The sequence below is a fragment of the Stegodyphus dumicola genome, chromosome 9 (assembly GCF_044657685.1).
Source record: "Stegodyphus dumicola isolate Sdum_Otavi_A_Nest chromosome 9, ASM4465768v1".
Taxonomy (NCBI): Eukaryota; Metazoa; Arthropoda; class Arachnida; order Araneae; family Eresidae; genus Stegodyphus; species Stegodyphus dumicola.
Genome location: NC_140776.1, coordinates 151718409 through 151744541, shown reverse-complemented (window position 1 = coordinate 151744541; position 26133 = coordinate 151718409). Strand labels below are relative to the sequence as shown.

Genomic DNA, 26133 nt, shown 5'->3' with positions numbered 1-26133 from the left:
TGGACAAGTACGGAAAAGGCTTGGTAGTAGACTACAAAAAGTAAAAAATTCCACTCCTGGATTCAAAGGAAAGGGTAAACTGACTCATTCTTTTATTGATAAACTGCAGAACTATTATGGCATTGCAATTAGAAGTAATGTTGGAAATTTTCTTCGAAGCCGATGCATGGCCAGTGTCCTCCTGGAATAACGAGTTGGTGCAACTATCAGCATGCAATTGCAGAAAAGAAAAAGATCAAACCAAAATCCTCTGGTATACCAACACATATTTTAAATTTAATTAAACCTACATATATGGAGTTGTGTACACAAGAATTATTAAAAAAATGTATACATGGCAAAACTCAAAATGCCAACAAATGTTTAATGGCATGTTATGGCAAATTTTTCCGAAAGAAACGTTCGTAAACTTGCGAATATTAATATTTGGAGCAAATGTAAGTGTTGTAGTGTTTAACGATGGATTTACTAGTTTGCTTGAAGTATTTTCAAGGTTAGATATGTGTCCGGGATTTTACACTCAGCAGGGATTTAAAAAACTTGACAAAGTGCGGAATTACGACTATTTGCGACATTCCACAAGTTTTGCGAAAACACAAAGAAAAAAATTACTTGCTGTTCAAAAGAAAAAGCACGATGTGTGTAAGAAAAAAAAGCAAGGTGTAACTTACAAATCAGGAGAATTTTAATTGTCAGGAACTTTTCTTTCATTGAGACATTGTGTTATAAAAACTTTAAACTTGTTTTCTGAAAAATGCAATTTTTTGTAAATATTGCTAATTGTAACAGTAACACCTCAAAATTTTATGGATAAAATTAAATGATACTTCAATATATGTTTTATATAATGTGATGCATGCTCTGAAGCAGAAGATTTTACAAATATTAATTATAAGTTGAACTATGACTTTTTCTTTTTAGATTTTGATTGCGATAACGAGAAAATATACAGTAAATACTATACATTTTGACATATCTGAAGAATATATGAATATTTCTTAATTATGTTCCTTTACTGCATACACAACAAATGTAAACATAAATACAAATTAAAAAAACTGTATATTTATGCATACATTGTTCACTGTCATTGTTGCCGTAAAGGCAGAATTTAAGCAAAAATTATCACTTTTATAATTTTTCAAAATTAAAATTACTTAGCATTATTTTTGAAACTGTTTTTACACATTAATATGCTTATCCTGAAATTAATATGTTTATATTTTAAATAAGAACTATTTTTTAAAAAATGGTACCCAAATGAGGTCGGGTACCATTTTTTAATGGATGATGTTAAAAATTTTATAGGTTATAATTCAAAATTTTTTTCAAAAATTTATAAAAATTATTTAAAAAGACGGATTTTATTTAGAAGGAACCTAAATTTCAAAATGTGAAAGGAAGAATAAAATAAGTTTAATAAAAAAGTGATATTAACAAAATATATGCCAAATTCAATTTTCATTGAGGAATTAAATTTTGAGAGCTAATTTTTTAAAAACTACTCCTGTGATTTTTACAAAACTTGTCAATTTGGCATAATTTGATTCATAGAATCAAAATATGGGAAAAAAAATATTGGCATTCCGTTTCAGAAAGAGTCCGATTTTGTATCAAAATACTTATATTAGAACAGTGCTATATATAAATTTAATACATATCCTAAAACCGCTCTTTCGAGACATGAAAAATGCAATTTGAATTTTGTCAATCGACCCAGAATAGAAGATATAGAATTATACCCTTCTTTTTTTACACAACATACCTTCATTAAACATGATGAGTGAACCTAAAATTATATTTAGTCATAAACTAATCTTAGATCTTTAATGAAATGTATCAGAAATAAAATCACAGCTTTTGATTTTATGCTCCATTAACACTAAAATATTCATAAAAATCATGTGCAGAATTTTATTTGGACTGAATTAATGTATGTGGTGATAATTTTTTGCTCATGTAATATTTTATTCATTACATCATATTGTGAGAAAGGTATTGTTGAACACTTAGATTTTAAAATTAATAATTTATTATTTGAAGTAAATTTAAAATTGTAAATTTCTAAGGTGAAAATATTTCAGTTTGCCCCAGGAAAAAGCATAAAATTTTATCTCAAAATCTCTGGTAATTTCAGCCAAGTCACTAAATTTTTCGTTATTTTGCCAGAGTTATTGGCAGCATGCCAAATTATGAATACAGTATTTGCAGTTCTGTCATAGATTCTAAAAACTGCAAATTATTATATACATGGCGTTTTTAAGTGCTACTGAATATAATGTTTGGAAAATAAAAATTTTAATGCATTGTAACTGTCACATACTTAGTTATGTATAAATCTTTACAACAGTGTGTTTTGTTCATCTTATGTCATTTATTTGCTTTTTCTAATCAAATATTATAATTGGCAAGGCTGTGTTAGCTACAGTGTCTGAATTATTTTAGTGAACTTCAAAATTAGCTTATGGACTGTTGCTGCTGTTTGAGATGCATTAAGTAAAATTCACAAAATTAACAAAAATTGCTAAAGTAAACCTTTTGATGTTGATTTGAGTACAAAATACTTACAGAGAAAGAATCTTTTGTTTCCAATATGTTTTAATTTTTCATAGGAAGAAAATTTGAGGATGGCTGATTGTTCACTGTTCTCATTGTTCTAAGTGGGAAGCAGCATTTATGCTATGGTACTACAAATGTTTCAATACTATATCATTATACGGGTGATTCTTAATTTAAGGAGAAAAGTAAAAAATGACTTTTAGGTTAGGTAATGTGCACATAGCCACAATCATGTTGCTTAGAATTGAAAATCTAATTAAAATTTATGCATGTGATAAAAAGTCAGCACTCTTATGAAATCTGATTCATAAATTTTTTCAGGGCAGTTTTAACAGAATAAAAATTTAGAGTAGTTAACAAAAACAATAATAAGTGAGGACTTGCTTTCTTTAATGCTTCCTTTTTTATCTTTCTCACTTTTATGATATTGCATGTGCACATGTGAAGCTTTGCAGTTTTAAGTGATTATTCTGTTTATATTTTATGAATTTGAGTCCCATGTATAGTTGACTTTTGCTAGTAACAAAGAGATCATACTCTTTGTGGAACTGTGCTGGCCTTTTTATTAAAATATATACAAAAGTGCGTTTGTAAAAATGCGTTTGTTTGAGAATTTTACTTGTGTATGGATAATTTTGTTATTACACAGAACACTTTTCCATTCAGTCTCCTCTTCACTGTTTGATTTGTTTATTTTAAGTGTATGTGTAAAGCATAATTTTACTTGGCATTTGTTCAAATCCCCATTTTTAATATTCCAATAAACTTTGAAAATTTCTGTTTGTAGATGAACTGTTTTATCCATTGTAAATTTACTTATTCTTATAATTTCATTACTAAAACTTTCTGATAAACCTGATAAAAAATTTATTCTAATTAATCTTCCATTTTGTATTTGGTACTTATATATGTCTAAGTATTGTTTTGATCTAATTTCATATACTTGCATTTTAACTTTATAATAGGAAGCTAATGATCTCATTTCCTAAAATTCTTAAATCTGTAATTTATCTTGATAGGCTCTTCAGTGTCTCAAGATTGGAGCCCTATCGCGAACAACAGCAAGTACAAAAATGAATGTGCAGTCCTCCCGGTCACATGCAATTTTTACCCTGCACATCAAACAACAAAGACTTATACAGTTTGAAGTATGTTAAATTAAAAAAAAAAAAAAGTGGACAATTTTGTTCATGAATGTTTTTTAAATTAAATGTTATTTTTTTCCATAATGTAGTTAAGTAAATTGGAGAAATTTCTTTTTCATTATTCAGATTTTCTCTCTTTTAAGTAACTTAATTTCTAAGATTAATAATATTTGTTTTATTTATTTATAGTCAGAAGAAGGAGCTGAGGATATTGAATCTTCAACAGAATTTGAAACTTTGATGTCCAAATTGCATTTTGTTGATTTGGCCGGTTCAGAGCGACTAAAACGTACTGGAGCTACTGGAGAGAGAGCACGGGAAGGAATTTCCATTAACTGTGGCCTTGTACGGCTTAAGTTTAATTTTTACTGTATTATAGAAAATCACTGAATATCTGATGCTTAATTATAGTGAAGCGTAAACATCTTGGGGAGGTTCTTAAACAGGCTAGATGTAATCCTGAAGTAAATGCCATTTAATGATCTCCCACTTGCAATTTTAACATTTGCTTTTTACTTACAATTTATACAGTTTCTATACATAATTGTGTTAAAGATAGTAACACATTGATATCCACTTGTAGGAACATAATTTTTCTCATGTTATGCAAATTTTTATTCATCAGAATATTTTTTAAATCAGTTTTTATGCTATAGCATAGCTGCCAACTCTCCTAGTTTTTATCGTGTTTCCTGGTCTCTTTTCTTTGATTTAATTTTTAATCTTTATTGAAGAAGATGTTTCCCAGCCATATGAGTGTAAGGTGAAAAGTTCTCGGCCTGACTCAGAGATGGTGCTTCAATCACAAAAAAATTATGTTTCTTGTATGAGTGCAGGTGTTGTTTGTTCGTATGACAATTTTCAACTTGTTCTCTCATGTAGATTGTCTACATGGATTTTTGCAGTAGATGTCTTTTATGTTATTCGTTAAAATGGATAAACTTGAATATCGTATGGTCATAAAATTCTTCGTTTTGGATGGATTAAGCCCTAAGGAAATTCATCCTTAGTTAGTTAGAAAGTTAACGGAAGTTTACAGGGACTCTGCTCCTTCCATGTCAAACATTAAAAAGTGGGCAACTGAATTTAAATGTGGTCACACATCCCTCAAAGATGACCCATGTGAAAGATATCCCCAAACCACAACCACACCGGAAATCATCTAAAAAGTGCATGACATCATGTTAGACATTAGTAAAGTAGTAAAGGTGTAGTAGTAAAGGGTAGTAAAGGTGTGTGAGATGGCTGAAGCTGTGGGGATATTGAAAGGAAGAGTGTGAAATGTCTTGCATAAAGAATTAGGGATGCAAAAGCTCTGTGCAAGATGGATGCCGCATTTGCTGAATACCGATCAAAACCAAATTCGCAAATGTTTTTCATAGCAATTTTTGGACCAGTTCAGCAGGGATCCTACCAATTTTTGGTGGCGATTTGTCACCATGGATGAGACATGGGTCCATCACTACACGCCAGAAATGACACAACAGTCCAAGCAGTGGCTGGAAGCCGGTAGTTCAGCTCCAAAGAAAGCAAAGTCAATCGCAGCTGCTGGAAAGATCATTGCCAGTGTGTTTTGGAATGCGAAAGGGATTTTGTTAATTGATTACCTTGCAAGAGGGAGAACAATTAACAGGCAAATATTACTCCAACCTTTTTGACTCAACTTGCTGCATGCCAAAATTTGGAAGAAGAAGCCTGGCTTGATGAAGAAAAAAATCATCTTTCACCAGGACAAGGAATCTGTGTACAAGGGCGTGTTGATAATGGGAAATCTGTGTGATTTGAGTTACGATTTGCTTGGCCATCTCACCTTTTCTTCAGATTTGTCACCGTCAGTCTTTGATCTGCTCTTGAAGAAATTTGTTTCTGGGAACGCTTCACATTCAATGAAAAAGTTGAAAGGGTCATAAATAAATATTTTCACAACTTTCCAGACTCTCACTTCCGGGAAGGAATACCGAAGTTGGAGAAGTGCTGAACCAAGTGTGTTGAAGTCAAGGGAGATTATGTAGAAAATAATTCTGTACTGAAAGCTGCAGTGTTTCATTGTCAGGTCAAGAACTTTCATCTGAACCTCATAAATTAAATTTATTGAATTAATGAAATTTAAATTGTGCAAATTCTGTTGTCATCTTTAGAGTTTTTTGGCATAAATTTCCTTATTAAATTTTATTTGCATTATTTTGATCTGAATCTCTGCAGCACTTTTTTATTTTATGAAGTTTCAGGTTATGTTTAATAAGTTTGTATTTAATTCTGTTTTATATCAATATATAGTATATTACTAAGTTTAGTCACACGTTATATAATTATTGATTTTATTTTCATTATACTAAAATACTTTGGTAAATAAACTTTCCATTCTTGCTCAGGATAATCTCGATATAAAAGTCCAAGAAAATTACAAAATGAATTTAGCTAAAAAATATAAGTTTTAAAATATCTAATTAAATAGTAACATATATTGCATCAGAATCATGTCATAAATAGTTAAGCAGTGTTAATCGTACGTCATAAAGTGAATTTAAATCAGTTTAAAATTCTTTTGAAATGCCGTAGCTGTGCAGTGTGAAATTCTCCCTGAAATTTCTGCTACAGAACCTCCTCTTTCATCATATTTCTACAGTACTAGAAGAAACAAACTTTTTTTTTTTTTTTAACTCGGAATTTTATGTTAAAAAAGGGTCTTGAAATTTTATGTAAACTGTTTGTTGGTTCTGTCCTGAAATTTTTGTGTCAATTTTTTACCAAATGCTAATTATAGATAAGCTGCTGACACAATATTTATTTTTTGGTAGCTTGCTCTCGGAAATGTGATATCTGCACTAGGAGATAAAACAAGAAAAGCCACACATGTTCCTTACAGAGATTCAAAGTTAACCAGACTTCTTCAAGATTCGCTCGGTGGAAACAGGTTAATATTTTGTCTTTTTATTTGGAAAATAAGTTACTGCATGTAGTTCCATTAATTTTTTTATAATTAATATGCTTCAATTTATGTTTCAGCCAAACGTTAATGATAGCATGTGTATCTCCATCTGATCGAGATTTTATGGAAACTTTAAATACTTTAAAGTATGCCAATAGAGCTAAGAATATTCGAAATAAAATCAGTGTTAATCAAGACAAATCTAGCCAAACAATATCAATGTTACGCAGAGAAATACAGCAACTTCAGCTAGAGTTGATGGAATATAAACAAGTAAATATTGTTTTAAGTTTTACTGATGAAATTTATAAAATTCATAAAAGTGTGTTTTATATATCATAGCTTAAGTTTTAAGCATTTTTAACTATTATGTACTGCTGACAGTTAATCCCTAGATGTAATTTATCAGTTATTTGATGGTATATTATTATCCAATTGTTCTTTTTCTGACCCATTCCAAAAGTGTTTTGGCTTGCATTGGCTATAAGAATTGGCTTTAGAGGATGTATTATTGTTCTTATATTTTTTGTTCTTGTTATTGCATGCACTGCATAGTGTTGCATTATGCAAATTTTTATATTACGAAGTTCTAGTTAAATTTGCAAAACTCTTAAAACTATTTTGATATCTTATTAATTTTGAACTTTCAAGTCTCTCCTTGTTTCAATATTGCCAAACTTAATGTTGCTTAGAAATCTAAGTAATATTTGAGAATGATAAGTTACATTTCTGAACAAATTTTTTTTTAATGCAGAGAAATTATCATTTATGTTATGACTTTTGATATTTCTTTTTTAAAAGACATTATACTTTGCAAACTTGATGAACATAGTAGCTCACTCAACATCTGTTATAGGGGTATAAAAATCTCAAACTTTTCATAACATTCTATGGTCAGATATAACTTTCAGATACAGTTATTTTTTAATTTTTAATTAGCTCTTTTCTTATGCTCTACCCATTATGGCTCACTGTGATGTGCGAGCTATAGTCTGTAATATTTTATTGTTTGGTTGAATCTGAGTTGCCTGTGAGCAAAGGTTTGAACTTTTTTACTTACAAAGGAAAAGAAAAGGAGGTTCATTGCAAGTTAAATATACACTGGTGTCCAGTGTTATCTTCATGTGTGCTATAACACTAATGAGTCAGGTGTAGGAAATGATGTTCTGCATATCTGTTCTTTGCAGGAATTAAAAAAAAAAGTCAAAATATTGATGTTCTGAGCCTGAAAGAATGAGAAGTCATTTCTTTGATATTTGAGGTGCAGACAAACTGCAGTGCCCATGCTGCAGTGTTGCCTGAAGCATTTTTGTAGTGGATGCTGATTCAAGTTTTTAGCTTTTTTTTAAAACTTTCACATTGGCAAATAAACAGTTGTTAGTTATAATAGAATGGCCTTGTAGCTATACTATTACAACATGTCCCATTTGACAAACATGATAATCAGTTAGTTTTCCAGTGTACTATCTGCTGTTTGCTCTGGAATTTATTATAATATCTGGAAATTCCATCATCTGTATGAAATCATATTTCACAATGAACTGCCTTTGATGAATTCTTTCGAGCAGTTTTGTGCTCAAAATAGCGCATGTGTGCATAGCTGTCAGCTCCACTGGATTTGCTAGAAGACTCTCAATTTTTAATTTTTAGCCTTTACTAAGAAAAATGTTTCCCAACAGTAAATAAAATTTACAGATGAAATTTAAATTGTATAAATTCTATTCCCATACCCTTTCATGAATGGCACGAATTCCAGAGTTAAGACCTGCAAACATCTATGCTAGATTGTCATGACTTAGAATAGATGTTTATAGGCCTTTTTTGAGGATTCAACCAATGTTTAACCAGTGCAATTATCTGTGTTTAATTTTGCTCAATACATCAATACATGATCCATTAGTAAGTTTATCCACAGAAGAGTAGGTATATGAATTAATTTATTTTCATAGTATTTAAAAGAGCTTTGACCGCCTGGTGGCAAAATGGCTAGCGCGTTACGCAGCTGTACTACAGGTCCAGGGTTCGATCCTCGGGCTGGGCAAGGTTGACTCAGCCTTTCATCCCTTAAGTGGGTCAATAAAATGAGTACTGAGTACAGTTGGGGACTAAACACCGGAGGTCCTGCGACAAGCCGATTACTTGGCCAGGGCATATCCTGATGTGCGTCAGGGCCTAAAGGTCAAGAAAGCAGAAAAAGGGCACTGCTGGCCGTGGCCCACTAGGGCTGTTGTGCCACTGAATTTAGTTTAAAAGAACTTTCATCATATTTAAAAGAAATTAAAACTTTCCTTCTCTACTCAAGGTTTTTCTACATAAAAGTATAAGAAACTTATAAAATGAAATTATCCAAAATGTATAAAATTTAGAATATCTAAATAAATATATTTACATCAAAATCATACTAAGTTCAATAACGTGAATCCTACATAATGAATTTAAGTCAGTGTAGAACTGTTTAGAAATGACATTGCATTGCAGCATGAAAATCCTCTGGTCTTTCATATTTCAACATTGGCTACTATGTGTGTGCTGTTGCACTAGCATCAGTTTGTCTGCATACCAATCAGTATGCAGCAAAGCTTCTAAACAGCCAGGTGATGGTGCAAAATTACAACTTGATTTATATCACTGTCCTGGAATGCATGAATTTCAGTTGCTTTTCCTTGATAATGGTATGATACATATTCTTCATATTTTTCTGTGCTTTCTAAATTTGAAAGTGATGATCATGCTATTCAGCACCCAGCTTTTGCCATCCATGACAGAACTTGCTAAACAGTTTAAAGCTAGTTGCATACCAAGGGGCATTTGATATGGCAAGGTGAAGTTAGAAGTTTTCCTATAGCAACAGACTTAACCTAGAAATTGCAGAAGTCATTGCTTGGAAGTGCTCATTTGTTAATTCCATTTTTCTGCACACAAGTTCACCTTGTTCCAAACAAAATTCAAAATTGTAGTTCTTTTTGGTACTATCACTCATCACACTTATAATATAATGACATGATGCCGTTCAAAACTATTAATGTTGCACTTATATAAATATGTATCAGTGTATTATACACTGATACACATACTTACACACTGATACATATATAAATATGTATCAGTGTGTAAGTATTTTGTGGATGGTATCTGAAGACATTCAGAATTTTTTAAAGATAATTATTTTTTTATTTATATATAAAAAATATGGTTGAATATTGGTCTGAGATGTTTGGCAGTGCAGGAAATCACTGTAAGTCATTTATTGATTTTGAAAGTCTCACCATTTTCATGTAACTTTAATTATTTATAAAACTGCAATCTTGAGTAATTAGACTTGCCTAAAAACACACATTTAAACATTATATTAAATTCACAAAAAATAGATCTTTGAGTGTTATTTTGAATTAATTCTTTTGCAACGAAAACCGCAAACTCACACATACTACCGAGGCTGGCAGTTCCTTTCAGTGTCTCTGCAGGACTGGAGGGTTTTTCCTCTACTAAGCCTAAATCTGCGAAACTGCAAAAAGATGAATGCATTGTTTAATGATATTCTGTAAGTATATATGCGGTATGTACCTTGTATATTTTTTTTATTAATGCATTTCATATACTTATGCCTTTTTTATTTAAATATTTTTATTTTGTGCATTAATTATTTTTCAGTATTTACTTACCTGTTAGTGACTTCTGACATTATGCATTTGACAACTAAACATTTTACTTAAAAATTCATTTTTAGTGTGTTAAAGTAGGTATCTACACGTAATCATACGTTACAGTCTTTGTATCCAGAAGAGTTCATTTACTTTTTTAAAAGATTTTTGCAGGAGTGTGAAAAAAAAAACTAAGCATCGCTGTTGCTCTTTCTTTGAACTTTCATTTGAACAAAGCACTTCCTGCCTATCTTTGAAAGCATGCAGAACCATTATCTCACCAATTTTCATTTTAAATGGCAGAAAATTTTCAGTCATTCCTTTCCTTCTCCTCATTATATTATAACATCGCAAGTATTTGTCCAATTTAAAAAAGTGTTTATCTGCCAATAATGGAGATATGAAAAATATGTAAATGATAGCCTTGTCCAGAAAGCTCTTCAAATAGAGATTTAACAACTCTTTCCTTGTATAATCCTGAACTTTCTTTTAACTCTGTTTCTCTTCCCATATGAATGATGAAGTTACAGTTCTAACTTAATTTAGATTGACATAATATGTTAAAAATTTTCAAGGCTTCAACACTGTAATTCTCGAAACAGAAACATTTTGCATAATGCGCAAGACATAATTCTTGATTACAAACTAGACTGCAAAGTCAAACACCAAATGCTATAGGAAAAAAAGGAAGGAAGATGTTCTCATGGCATTCATAAATAGATACCACGTGCACATTTTAAAAGAACACCCAATGCTGTAGGGGGGGGGGGAATTCATAACATTCAGCAATAAATACCACATGCACATTTAAAGAGCTGTCAAGGCAACTTGCCAGTTGAGAATACACCTTTCAGCTTATGTTTATATAAACCAAATCCACTTGTGTATGAGTCATCTTTGTCTCATTTTGAAAAGAATGTCAAAACTACATGTATCTCAAATCGTATGCACATATAACACCATCTTGTGCCCAACATATTAGTTTCTAAAACGTACTAAAATTCTTAACAAGAATGTGTGGTGGACAAGGGGGGGGGAGAATGAGAAAAAGCTCTGTCATGCGGACATGCCAGCCAGGAAATAAATACATTTCATGCTGGCATATCTGTGTAATGGTGGTTAAAGTTCATGTTGTAAAGAAAAGAAAAAAAAAAAAAGGAGTAGGAACTGATGGTTTTTTGTATGTGAATCTATCTTATTATTTAAAATTAGATGCTCAATAGCCTTTTTTACTTATAAGTAAAATTTTGGTAATAAGCAATTTCATTTTATACACTATCTACCAATAAGTATTTGGATACTCATGCAAATGCCGATATCTGTGTCCTTATGTATACTTCACGCCCTCCACCATTAAATATCATACAAGAAACAGCCTTAGCATTAGAGCATGCAAGATGCCACGATTTGCAGAGTTATCTGATTTCAAAAAATGTGTAATTGTCAGGTATCACAAAAAGGGCCTATCCTTAAGGGCATATCTGTTGATCTGAATTACCCAAGTAATTCAGCTCAATAGATAAGCCTTTAAGGATAGGTCCTTTTTGTGATACCTGACAATTGTGGTATTGTGGTAATTGACAGTGGTCTATGTGATTCAGAAGTGGAAGGTGAATGGAAGTGAAAGGCATGTGCTTCAAGTCAGCAGACCCACGAAATGGGAAGATAGGGACCAATGGATGCTGCCAATAGAAATTCGGAAGAACCACAGCCAACCAATGGCCCGCATACTTGAGGAATTTCAACAGACAACTGGAGTGTTGTTTTGATGAATACATCTGCAAAAAAGCTCATCTGCTTAGTTTTCATGGTTGTGCTGCTGCCAATAAGCCTTTGATCAAAAATTCCCACTGCGCTGCTCAGTTAATGTGGTGCAAACGATACTGACAGTGGACCGTTGATTTGTGGAAACTAATTTTCTGGAGCAATGAACCGAGATTAACCCTCTACTATTTGGATGCAGGTTGTAGGTCTTGCATCTGCCTGGAGAATGCCTCCTGCCTACAGTAAAGTTCAGCAAAGGTAGAATAACGATCTTGGGGTGTTTATCCTGGTATGGACTGAACCCTTAGTCCAGATTCATGGTAAACTGAGCATTGATGCTTATTGCACTGTTTTGGATGACTGTATGCTTCCTTTTTGTGGCAGTTTACAGGTTGGACCCATGTTACTTTTCGGATAATTTTCGGATGACATTGCCAGCTGTCATGTTGTGAGGTCCACCATGGCTTGGTATGATGACAATGGGGTTAACTGAATGAACTGACCTGCCCAAATCCCAAATCTGAATGCTATCAAGAACTGCTAGTATAAGTTGGATTACAGAATTAAGGGGCGAAACAGCCATATGATATTGGTAAAGGAATTGCCATGTCTTTTCCAAGCCAAGTGGAAGAAAATTCCAACAGCCATCATATAAGGACTTGTGGAAAGCATGCCTCGGAGGGTTGAGGCTGTAACTGCCACTCGTGGAGACTATACCAGTTATTGAATATGAATAAATTTTGTTTTTCTTTTCTATCACAGGAGTCCAAATACTTACTGTAGATAGTATATATGCATATAAATATATGTATGTGGTAGGGGAGTCCAAGATGTTAATCCTAGGGTCAAATAAACAATTCTAATGTTTACTACACCACAGACAATATTTAATTAAAAATAACAGAGAAAAGGAACATTAAATTGAGTCACAATGCCATTGAATACAAACAAGATTCTGGATAGCTTTTACCAATTTTATAACTTAGCAGCTTAGTGCCTACTCGCACTTGCTGTCATATATGCAGTCAAGTTACCACCTCCTCGTGGAAACATACAGTTCTATATTTAACACCTTCACATGTAGACCTACGTCTTACCACCTTCTCGTGGAGACACCTTACCATTTTCGCATGGGATAGACGACCAACTGTCTGTCATATTCCTCTTTTACCTCATCCTCGCTGCCGGCACATAGGTGAGGCCCTCTGGTGGCTGTGTTGCACTTATGGATACCAGATACAGTATCAAATTTTATAATTTTCGTATTTCACATATCTGTAGTTTTAAAAAATTCTTCTGGTTTGGTGACAATTGGTTGATTATTTTTTACATATTCATACGGAATTTGGGGTTTTACTGGTTTTGAATTTCATTTCTTTCATGTCTTTGTGAATTTGGTTCTAAATTTCTTACTTTTTTTTTTTTTTTTTTTTTGTGTGTGTGTTTGATTCAAGGGTGATACATTTCAATGGTCATCATTCAAGGGTGAATGATATATTTGATTTCAAGGGTATAAGGGAATCCTGATTATCTTAGCTAAGGAAAAAGTGTAGTGAAGTAATTATTAGTAAGGCTATTGACACATGAAACATTGCAAAGTGGGCATTTAATATTTTTTAATGTTCACTAATTTCTCTAAATGTTTACACATTTTTACTTCCTTGTACAAAGTGAAAAGGAAATATTGTAATCGGGAAAACTTTTGTGTATCATAATTCAATGAAAAAGGCCATTTTGACCACTATCGAATGCAATTTAACAATGTGTTTGCATGAGATCTGTACTTAAGGACAGAATAAAGGATTCCTTTTCCCCAAAAAAACTATAAAACTGATTTAAAATGAATTCTGAAGAGATTTTTTTGTGGCATCTGTACGTACATACGTATCTCGCATAACTCAAAAACAAGTAGCCTCAGAACATTGAAATTTTGTACATGGGACTGATATAACATTTAGATGTGCATTTTCCATTTTGGTTGCAATCGGCCATACCAAAAGTATATAAATATATATATATATCTATTCTGTTACTCGGCTCAGTGAGCTCAGTTTCTTTATTCTTATATGTTTGTAAATTATGCATTTTTGCTTTAACAATGATTGAATTATGTTGTACTGGTTAAGATTTTTATGCCTTTAGTTAACTTGCATGCAATAATTGTGAATTATCAAATCAATCAATCATGAATTATCAACAATTTAAAACATTTTTTTAAGTGTGGGCTAAGCCTAATTTTCGTTTACCATAGCAGCCATATTTGTTTACATTTGAAACTTAGCAGAATACTGGACTTGTTGCCAATCTAGAGAAACTAAGCTTCGCAACAACAAAGTAATGTCTTCTTTTATTACTGCGAACTAAATTATGCTTAATTCTTTCTGGAATTGACATTTAAACTTGTTTTTGCATAGAAACTGCAATTTAATTGTAAAAGTTGATTTTTTAATTGTTTTAACTGTACTTTGTGTTTTATGTTTTTCTATATCTTTCAATTTTTAATGAAAACATTTTCAATTTTTATGTATTTTTGCCCTGCTGTGAGATGAGAACTGAATTAATTAGTAGCACATGCACATTAGGTAAGCGGCGCTGAATCGTCTGCGAAAAATTGCTTTTTTATTTGTTTAATTTCTTTTATGCTTCGTTTTAGATTTATATAGTATTTGAATGCAACATGTGGTAATTCTTCAGATGATATAATTTTTGTGCACTCTGAATTATAAAATGAGTTTGATGTAATGCTGTTAAGTGAACCCAGCCCCGAAGTGTCGCTATGGTAAATACATATAGTTAACTTTAAAGAGTTCATTTATTTTATTGTGGTTTATGCGCTATCGATGAAGTAGACTTAATTCAAAATTCGTTAACTGTTAATTCAATATGTTTAAATGAAATACAGGAAAATTGTGTATAATTTAATATTCCGTACAAGGAAGCCATGTGGTGTACACATCAGATTTTTTACTTCTGTTATTGTGAATTTTTACTGTTTCCATTCAGTTTTTTTATCTTAATAGTATTAATTTTTTTCAAGGGAAAACGCATAATTGGAGAAGATGGTCAAGAACAAGTAAATGACATGTTCCATGAAAATATGTTCCTTGAATCAGAGAACAATAATCTTCGGTCCCGTTTAAAAGCCCTGCAAGAAACTTTGGATCATCAAACAAAAAGGGTAACTGAACTTCTAGCAGAGAAAGCTTCGGGATGCTGGATAACATCAGGTATAATTTCAAGCTAAAATTACCATGATCTGTGATGTATTTATTTAAATGTAAGATATCAGAAGACCATGTTACTTTCATACTTTCATGAGTCTTTTTTTTTTTTTTTCTTTTTTTTTTTTTTCAAATTCAGTGATACAAACAAAAATTCCAAAGTCGCTTTTCTTCATTATGCATTGCGAAGGTTCAGCAGTCTAATCTGGGGGGGGGATTGGCTGCAAGAATAGGTTCTAATAATAATTTTCTGCAAGGCAATATATAGATATCCCTCTTAAAACACAATTTTGCTCTTGCAGGACAAGAAAATTGAGAAACCTTTGTATAGCATGGCAACTTGGTCTCATTCTAGCACATTAATGAATAAGCATAAAACCTCTTACTTATAAAACTTTATGTATGTGCCTGTTTTGATATTACAATATTTATTTTAAGCATTTAGAAAATTAAGTTGAGTAATATGCCACCGTATATAATAACTATTGCAACCTATTTATTTATACTTGCAAAAATAAAAAATAAATTCTAAGAGAACTCTCAGTTTTTCAGATTTCAATGTTGGCAGCTATGATATATCATTAATCTGCCATTTTACTTTGGTCATATAAGCTTTTGATTCTTAAAAATCTTATGCTAATAATAAAGCATTGCTCTCATGTGTGTGAATAGTAATCTTATGAATAGAAGATAATTACTTATTTCTTTGATTATGTGTGTTTTACTTTAATATAAATAAAAAAAAAATCCTTCATTAAGGCTTGTCCCAATAAATGTGAGAAATAGATTCTGTATACCATTTGCAGAGAATATTTATTTACTAAGAAAGAAATTATCAGAAGTTCTAGAGCTAGATGTTTGTTTTTAACAGTTATTATTGTTTGTATTTTAATCTAACAGGAGTAAAAAATAATTGTTAATTTTGAATTTCTACTAAATAGTGAAGCCTGAAGTTTTGAATGAAAATGGTTTCTGAAGGTAGCAATTAAAAATGAAAGGTTGAAATGCACAAGCATCTAAAAACAAAGGCAGAAAAGTGCTATGATCTTCCATCATTACTCTACCAACTGTTTTGAATGTTTCTATGATGGTCTGTCAAAAGCTGTTAATTGCTTGACTGTTTTATCATAATTATCTTATTCTTATGATATTGTCTTTTCAGAGCATTATATCTATAGATCTTTCTAAGAATTCTTAGTGTAAGGAAATTTTATTCTGAATGTTATGGCATTGACACATTGTTTAGGGAAAGGGGGTTCAGAAAATGAATAGGCTTGGAGGATGGTTCAACATTTTTCTATGTTTTGAAAATTGTTGTTTACATGACAAGGTTGTGAACTTTGTTTACGTAGTTTAAGCATTTGTTAATTTTTAAATCTAATAATAAAGCATAATTTTGGCATGCACATAATAAATTGCTGATATAAAATGTCTAAACCTAGCAGTAAAGCATAATTTTTGTATGGCTATATTAAATTGCAGATATAAAAAATTTCAACAGTTTAGCATTTATTTTATGCTTCATGTAATCTAGAGCAGCGGTTTTCATTCGGTGGTATGGGTACCACTGTTGGTACACTAGAAAAATTAGGTGGTACGCAAAGAAGCAAAGTATTTTTTACTATTAAATTCAAAAATTAAAACCCCAACATCCTGATTTAGTTTTTTCTCTAGCACTTGTAAATTTATGTGATCTGAGCTTTTCTTCAAGAGTGGTGGTGGCAGTAGTACTTTGTAGTAGTGGTACTAAAAGTTTTCAATTTTTGTTTAGATGGTACATGTTAGTCAAAAGGTTGAAAACCGGTGATCTAGTGGAATAATTATTCAGTAAAATCATAGCAGTAATCATGCAATGTTTTCATGAAAAGAGGGTGAGATTTATATTGCTTAAATTTTTATATCCAGATAACATTGCCTATCCCCTGCCTCTTAAAAAGAATAATGCTAATTTTTACTATAAATGATACTTATTAATTTAATTTCTTCTTGTCAATAACCTGAATTGCTGTATTAGAGAATTTGTTTTAGCACTAAGCCTTATCCAGCTAGATAAAATTTGTGCTTTTGAATGCTGGCTTAAATTTAAAATTCTTTTAACCTTTGTTGTGAAAGAATGTCGGTTTATATTAGGAAAGAATCTTGCTTGCAAAAAAAAGGGGGGTCAAAATGGCAGTAAATTTGTTGTTACATCTTTTGAAGTTTTCATTAAAAATATTCCATGAGAAAATAATTCAGTACTTAGGTTGAAGAATATGCTAGAGAAAAGTAAAGGTTTGTATAAGTAAAAGTTTATCATATTTCAGATATGAACAAGGTAACTATTATCATAAACAGTGGTTTAACATGAATATTGAAGTCCTTATTAAGTGTTCTGTTGTTGAAAGTCTGTGCATGGAAAATTTATCATAATTATTGAAAATAATTGATAATTAATTCTTTCTTAATTAAATGTCTGTAAAATTATGCATTCGTTTCAGGAAGTTTACAGGTAATATGCTAACTTAAAGCCAAATGGTTAGAAGTCGAATGTAATTTGCAAATTTTTATAAAAATCAAATTCATTAGGATAGTTTTAAGTGTCTTATTGATAGGTGATGTACGTTTTCCCTGTGCAAGCCAGTGCATGTGCTCATCTACTTGATAATGCATAAACATGTTAAGTTTATAGTGTGCCTTTATACAACGCTTCTGCAATTATGTTGTTAGTCATTGTTTTATCATTGTAACATTTTGATATGTACATCACATAAAGCTTTGTTTAAAGATGCACCCCATTATTTTTATAGAAATTTCTTTGAGAACAAGAGCATCAAACCTTACTGAAATTTTTTTTTAAGCACTTAAAGCTTTGCTGGTATAAATTGTTGCAGTTTTTACCTAATAAACATTTAATAACATTTTAAACTACATTTACATAGATTACTATGCTTTGCTATTATTAAAAGTAAGATTTAACATAGTTATATTAAGTAAATTCACATTTATAAAAGTAACTTTTTATGTAATACGGTTTACTTTCTGCAACCATTCAGCACCATTTCATGGCTGGGAAATAATTTTTACCTCTGAAGTATTTTCCTTGTGTTCCTGTTAAACAATTCTTTTAATTTTTGCTATGAATAATCAATTAGGAATTGAATCAGAAGATGTAAAAAAAAAAGAATATGTGATAAAAGTCATATTTTACAGGAGCAACCAAAAAAACTAGCCCATTCCTCACAAGAATTCAGAAATCAACAACAGAAAATTATGAGATCGATGTAACTAGGATCCATGTAATTCGGTGTTTTCTAATTTCTTTCTGACATTCTTGTGTGAAAAGGTGATTTTTGTTTTGTTGTTTCTGTAAAATTTGACATATAGCCCCTTTTTACATCTTCGAGTTCAATTCTTTTAACATCATATGCACTTTTTATAGATTTTCTGTAATTATAACCTTATGTATTTTTGGATGCTAACTTTTTATTTCCCTTTTAAGATAAATTCTTCAACAAAATTTAGAAAAAAATTAGTCTTTTTCTAATTGATTTTGATTTGTTATTACATTGTTTGTCTAAGACATTCATGGATTGTTCTTGTGCTTAATTTTATGTGTTCTCATACCTAATTTTGAATGATGCCTAGTTTTGAATGTATACTAACAGCATGTATTTGCAATATAAGCTAACGCTTTGATGTTAAATATTGCATGTAGGAGAAAACACATCTCAAACTGAAATTACAGAACTAATAAAAGGCTATTTGGCAGAAATAGAGGACTTAAGGTAACAGTCTTTTTTTTTTTTTTTTTTTTTTTTTTTTTTTACAATTTAAATATTCGTTTGATCTTGTGCATAGTTTCTGTCAGGTATATTATTTTTTATACTTTTTCCTCTAAGATATTTCATAATTTATGTGTTTAAGTTATTTACAGATTTAAAATATCCAATAAATGATTTTCAGGGTAAAATTGCTTGAAGCTGAAGAAACATGTTCACAGTTACGTAAGCAATTAGCAAGAAATCAAGCTCGTACCTCTTTCAATAGCCCATCGATCTTAGGTAGAGAGAGTCATATGTTTGATATTAATCCAAGTTCACCATATGAATTAATTCATGAAGCAAAACAAGAAATTAAATTGTTATCAAAACAAGCAAAAGCTTTAAAACTTGCAAAGTAAGTTAGAGTGTTGTACACTTTGTATTACTTTATTATTGTAGTATATTTTATAGTAACTCTTTAATGGGTTAATATGTTATTTTATGTGCCATCATTTAAATGCCATAAATTGGAGAACGTTTTTGTATTTTTGAAGGAAAAAATTGCTAAATGCCATTTTCATCAATGTGTTTTAGTGTATTCTTAAAATTGTGGATAAATTAAATTGATTATACATAAAAAAAATGCAGGTAAAAGCCTGCATTTTTTCAAAGCTTCTACAAAAAAAGAAAATTCAGAACAGATTAAGGGGAGTTGGAACCCCAAAATCTTCAAAAAACTGTGATTTCGGATTTTTGCATTTTCAAATTCTCTACACTTTTATCTTTTTAAAATACCATTCTTTAATCTCTATGAAAATTAGAACTATAAAAAAAATCTAGTTTTAATTTGTCATCTACTGCTTTGATCAATGAGGATTTTTACGTAAAAACGCATTTTTCTGCAAACGTGATTTTTTTATACTCGATGTACCTTTTCTCAGGAACTACTGCTCACAGATATCTAAAATTTTTATGGCTTATTTATTAGGTTCCCTAATATTTACTGAAATGAGCTTTTTGTAATAAACTTAGAAAAAAAAATTAAATTTTTTTTGTGTGAGAAAAGTGCTAAATTTTATTATGCCTAACAAAATATCCTGTAATTTACTCTAAAATTCAAAATGTTTCAAAAGCTCATTTCAGCATGATAAGATAGGCATACTTTAATTACAGAAAAAATTTCAAGCTTGTATCTACAGCAGATTTTGAGAAAAGGTACATCGAAAATGGCCAATTTAACATTGTCAGTATAGGGGTTTCTTATACCCCTTAAATTTATGAGAATTTATTAGGTACTTTTCTATTTACATGTTTGAACTGCTTTGGCAACAAACATATTGATACCGATACACATAACAGGATTCATATGGTCCTTAAAAGTCCTTAATTTTGACCAAAACTAGCAAAAAGTCATTAATTTTACTCATCTGACATTTCTGTTTATTTTTTAATGACTGCCATTTTGATTGTGAATTAACATATTCGAGGACTATTTTGTGGTGATATATTGACAAATATGTATTTGATGGGTTAACATGTGAATTCTATTTTACTTTTTAATATAAATGATGGATATTTAAGTTTTAGAAGCACGAGGCTCTGTTATAATTAAAAAATTAACATTTCAATGTAATTCCTTTTATTTGTGAATGAAGAGTTCATATAAAATATTACATCAAAAACTTTTCTTTTTTTGCAAATGATGAGTTCATGTGAAATATTACATCGAAAACTTTTCTTTTTTGGTGGTATGAGTTTTTTTATTACATGGCACTATATGTGGTTACTTATTCAGATTTTGGAAATTTCAAAATAAGTTTGTATGCAAAAATTTTTATTTGGAGATTTGCAAAATTTTGACATTTTTTTACAAGCATAACAACATTGATAAATATCATAAAATGAATGATAATAAATTAAAATTCAAATAAAATTATTTTTATTATCTCCTGGCATATTTTAAAGTGACATTACTTTCCATTTTAGTGACTTGGAAATATTTTGATTCTGAAAAATAAACAAGATAATAAATGCTACAAAGCACAGTTTCTGAAGCACTTCTTATTAAAAAAAAATTCTGTAACTATTCAAAAAGATTTTTTTTTTTTTTTTTCCTTTTTGTTTTTGCTGTTGTTGTCGTATTTTGCCGTGTTAAGTTTCCCATGTAATTATTTCAGAATATTGAAATGTGTATCAGTTTTCTCTTGAAAATTCACTTTAACTTTCCTGAATTGTTTCTCAAAAATCTTTCGCCCTTTTTAGAGTTTGTAGGGATGATTTTTCTTTCGGATTTTAGACCTTGCACTTCTAAAGATCTAAAAGCAATAACTATAATTTATTATTTTGAAGGGTAGATTTATAGACCTACTATTTCCAGAACAGTGTGATGAAATGAAAAGGGTCTTCATGTATTAACTCGCAGTGGATGTGTTTTGCAAGAAATTTGTGATGAATTAGTTATCTTTTGGAGAATTTTTGAAAGAACAATGAAAAGAAAATATTTGAATTTTCTCCTTATGATCTCAGAAGTCTTTCTCTTAATATCTTTTATCTTCCCTTTATTTTCTTATTTTTCCACCAGATAAAAGCATCAAAGCAATCAGAGAAAGCAAAGAAATTGAAAACTGACAATTAATTAAGAGAGTCATCATATATGTCTCAATGCACCATAACCTACCTGAGTGCCTGCTCTAAATTCTAAAAATTTTGCTTTAAATTTTGCTGCTCCATGCTTTACTAAATTTTAAAAATTCTGTCACACTGGCTCTAGTGCCAGTCTTGACCATATATCATTTCATATTTATTTTCAATACTTATATTATTAAAGAAATAAAATTAGCAGTCTCTTCTATAAATTCTTTAGAATAACAAAAATCTTTTAATTCAATCTGAAAATTCTAAAATGAAGAAGTTCATTGAAAAAGAAATTGTTTTTTTATATATATAGAGAAAAAATTATTCTTCAAAGGTATGTTGTTGAAACGTTAATAAAATAGGAGATGAAGCAGAGCCTCATGGGAATGTTGATTTGTTTATTGAACCAAATAAACTTAGAAAAGGTGTTAAAGAGAGGAAAGTGGATGTAAATTAGCTAAAATAATTTGAAAATTTTGAAGTTAAAAACACACTTAAACATTTTGTTGTTTGCTATAGTTACAAAACATAAATTTTGTGTAACTTTTAATTTATAGTTGTACTAATATAAATTTTAGAATCAATATCATAAATTATAACTTCTGTAAAATCTTCTTATCCATGTTTAATGGATATTTTTTCAGAAACAGAAAAAAATTGTAACTATGTGTAACTAAGAGTGTCTAACTACATAACTTATTTATTTGTAGCTAACTGCTCAGCCTTAGAAGTTATCTCTACATGTTAAAATAAATAATCTCCTTAATTTAATCCATGTTGTATATGCAGATACAACACAAAAATGTAAAAATTAAGATAAAAACTTATTCCATACAGCTAATGAGACTTAATATAATATAAAACAACCTATCATCTCTGAAACTTCAGTGGCTTATTTTAACTTTTTATTAAATACTGTATATTAACTGGGTTCCAACTCGAACAAATCTACACAAAGCTATGACACTAGCTGGATCAGACAAAGTGCAACTAACTTTCAACTCTTTCCAATGTCAGGCGTTTACATTTGTTCTAATCAATGGCTTTCTGTCTCTGAGCAACCAACCAACTGCAGTGGCAACAGCCAAACTTTTGTTATGAGCCATGCTGATAATTATTTTACTTCTCAGTTTAACTTATGCCATTTGGACATTAAATTTGCATATACTTATGGACTGAATAAATACATGATGAAATTAGGTATAAAAGAAACTATCAGTATAAAACTAGCTATTAGTAAAATTTAAATAAAAAGCCACTATTCTTCTGTAGAATATATGGGAATATTATAAGTGTAAAATATTGCGTTGGCAACTAAGTAATTGCAGATTTCACTCATAGATGGCTTCAGTTGAATTTTTAGGGTTGCAGACGTAGTACAAATGTAAAACACATTTTGTTATTTGATAGTTGGCAATTCAGCTGTCAATCAGTAAAAAAAAGTTTTTTGATTGGTTGCATAGTTTTCGTTTGGCGTTCGTTGAAAAATGGAAAATCAAAAGGAACATTTTTGTCATATTTTGCTTTTTTATTTCCGCAAAGGGAAAAACGCATCACAAGCTCATAAAAAGTTATGTGCTGTTTATGGTGACGAAGCTTTAAAAGAACGGCAGTGTCAAAATCGGTTTGCCAAATTTCGTTCTGGTGATTTTTCACTCAAAGATGAAAAACGTTCTGGTCGTCCAGTTGAAGTTGATGACAGCCTAATCAAAGCAATAATCGATTCGGATCGTCACAGTATAACACGTGAGATTGCAGAGAAGCTTCATGTATCACATACATGCATTGAAAATCACTTAAAACAACTTGGCTATGTAGATACTTTCTTAAGTTGATTCAGTTCCTATTTGCTTGATATGTCCTTAATTTTTTTCAATGATGGTCCTTAATTTAATAATTAATTTATACTTGATTCCATGTGTGGAAGTGAGTACGAACCTTGCACAAGTAGTTTATGTATTAAATACCATGATTTGTAGGGTCCTTAGGTTTTATGCAATAAATTTTTTGTCCCTAAAAGTCCTTAATTTCGGCCGAAATCGGCAGAAGTTGATCATTTGAAATTTCTGTCTATTTTTATGACTGCCCGTTTGAGCATGAATTAGTATTCTGGAGAAGTATTTTTGATGATTTACTGACATTTATCTTTAATGGGTGAGTAGGTTCATGGGTTATAATTAGTTCCTGCTTCTAACATAAATGGTGGGATCCTTTAGTTTCTGGCAAAAAGTGAAAGATAAGCATTTTGAAATTATTTAATTTTTTCTAATGAAGAGCTCTTAAACAACTTTTTGCTTTTGTTCTTTTCATTAAACGGTCTAAATTTGCTGACTTATCAACATTTTTTCGATTTTAAGATTGCTTTCTATAGAAAATTTTTAATTCAAAGATCTGAAAAGTTTTCAACGATTTTTTTAAAACATTGTAACATTGATAAATGTCATTAAAATATTGGTAATTTATTGAAATTATATTTAAGAAATAATATTAAAATAAAATATTTTTATTTTTCTCTGTCATATCATAAATTGGTAGTATTTTCCATTTTGGTAACTTATTATAGTATTATGAATATTGTATATGGATAGATTATTTTAGGGCAATTATATATTAAATTGTATTTTTCTGCATAATGTAACATGAAAAGTCTAAAAAAGCTATATCGGAAAAGTAAGAATACAGGGACAAGTCCATTTAATATTGACTAAATGGGTGTCTCGGTAATTTCGCGAAATATCACCAAGCTGGCAATTTTCGCCAAACCTGGTGACCAATTTGCCAGTATTTTAGTCTGGTCCCTGTATTGCTGTAATAGTTACTGTAATTGAATAAATGTAATTGATCACTATATTAGCTGTAACCATAATTTGACCTTTCCAGTAATTTTGCGAAGCAGAAAGTACTATAAATACTCTCACCTCCAAAAGTTAAGCACAAAGATGTAAAATGCAAAAAAATCAACAGATACTGCTTTGATTGACACAAAATTTGGCAGAAAAGTAGCATATATATTTATGCATACAACAAAATCAATAGTTATATACAGAAATGAAAACAATATTAAATTTTTGTAAGTTATCAGGTAATGACATACTGGAGACGTAAACAGAATTATGTATAAAGTGAAAATAAACAGCATAAAATGAAAAAAAAAAAAAAAAAGGACATTAATAGAGTATGTGATTCCCCCTCATCTGTAGACAAAGATTACACCTTGTGACCATATTAAGGTTGGGCGAATATGCTGGCCACGCCATATTTGCAACCCCTTCACTCTCTAGGTAGTCATCAACGATGTCAGCTCTATGGGGATGTGCGTTATCGTCCATTAAAACAAAAGTAGGGCCAACTGCTGCAGCATACAATCTCACAATGGGTTGTAGGACTTCATCTCGATACCGGACAGCCATCAGAGAACTCCGTTTAAAGATGTGCAGGTCGGTGCAGTATCTTAAAGAAATCCCTGCCCACACCATAATTCTTCCGCCTCGGAATGCGTGATGTTCGGTGATGTTTGGGGACTGATTTCGTGTTCGTTGTTCACACCATATCCTTATACACTTGTCATCTGGCTCCAGAGCAAATCTTGACTCATCAGTAAACATGACATTGCCCCAGTTAGACAAATTGACATGTTCCCGGCACCACTATAATCATGCATTTCTTGATTGGACGGGTAGAGGGGCACAAACTCTAGGTACCCGGCATACAGTCCACTCATATGTAATCTTCGGCATACAGTAGCTGCAGATATCGCCTTACCAATAGATGCTGTAACCATATATGTCACACGTGTGGAGGACGCTCTGCGATTCCGCTTGGCGACATTAGCAATACATCGATCTTTCATGTGGGTTATAACCTTTGGGTGACCGGCTATGGGCCTTCGGACAACTGTCTGTGTAGTTTGGAATTGTTTCCATAAACATAACTGTAACCCTTCATAAAGCTGGCTTCTTATAAGACTGCCTTTTTTTGCATATTTCTTGACATGAAAGCGCGATTGGCTGTTACCTAACATATTTGCATACTTCCATCTACCTCTGCAGCGAATTGCTTCCTCTTCAATTTTGATTGGCTTCCAGAAATTAGCATTTTCTTCTCCGTGCTTAACTTTTGGAAGTCAGTGTATCTCGTCAGCCAGGTGGAAACTATATAAGGCCGGAGAGAGCATTTGCTCTCAGTTTCTTGTTGTTCGCTGTGAGCTCAGCGTATGTTAAAAGCACTATCTTTAGCTTTGCTCTTTAGCTGCACTTTGCATTGTGTGTATTATCAGTACTCTACATTTTAGAACAATTTCTTTGAAATATCAGTAATTTTTTTATTCTTATGATTATCAGAGTTAGTGAATGAAATTTTATTATATATTAATTTCTTTTTCTTTTTAGTATGTCAGAAAAAGACAATGAAGAAATTAAACAAAATGCAGATGATGAAAAGGAAAAAGATGATGCTTCAGAGGTGAACTTTTCTACATCTATTATTAAAATTTATACATTA

At 30.9% G+C, this 26133-nt stretch overlaps 1 protein-coding gene across 2 annotated transcripts in view; it reads left to right on the top strand.

Moving 5' to 3' along the window:
- The window catches only part of LOC118200349 (kinesin-like protein KIF21A), a 156750-nt gene that overhangs the window by 26459 nt on the left and 104158 nt on the right, over positions 1–26133 (top strand). For both annotated transcript variants that reach the window (XM_085824243.1, XM_035372309.2), the window contains exons 7-14: positions 3579–3707; positions 3894–4049; positions 6503–6618; positions 6711–6906; positions 15076–15265; positions 18954–19023; positions 19202–19414; positions 26022–26094. In XM_085824243.1, the coding sequence (XP_085680369.1) occupies positions 3579–3707; positions 3894–4049; positions 6503–6618; positions 6711–6906; positions 15076–15265; positions 18954–19023; positions 19202–19414; positions 26022–26094 (1143 nt within the window). The remainder of the gene's footprint in view (positions 1–3578; positions 3708–3893; positions 4050–6502; positions 6619–6710; positions 6907–15075; positions 15266–18953; positions 19024–19201; positions 19415–26021; positions 26095–26133) is intronic.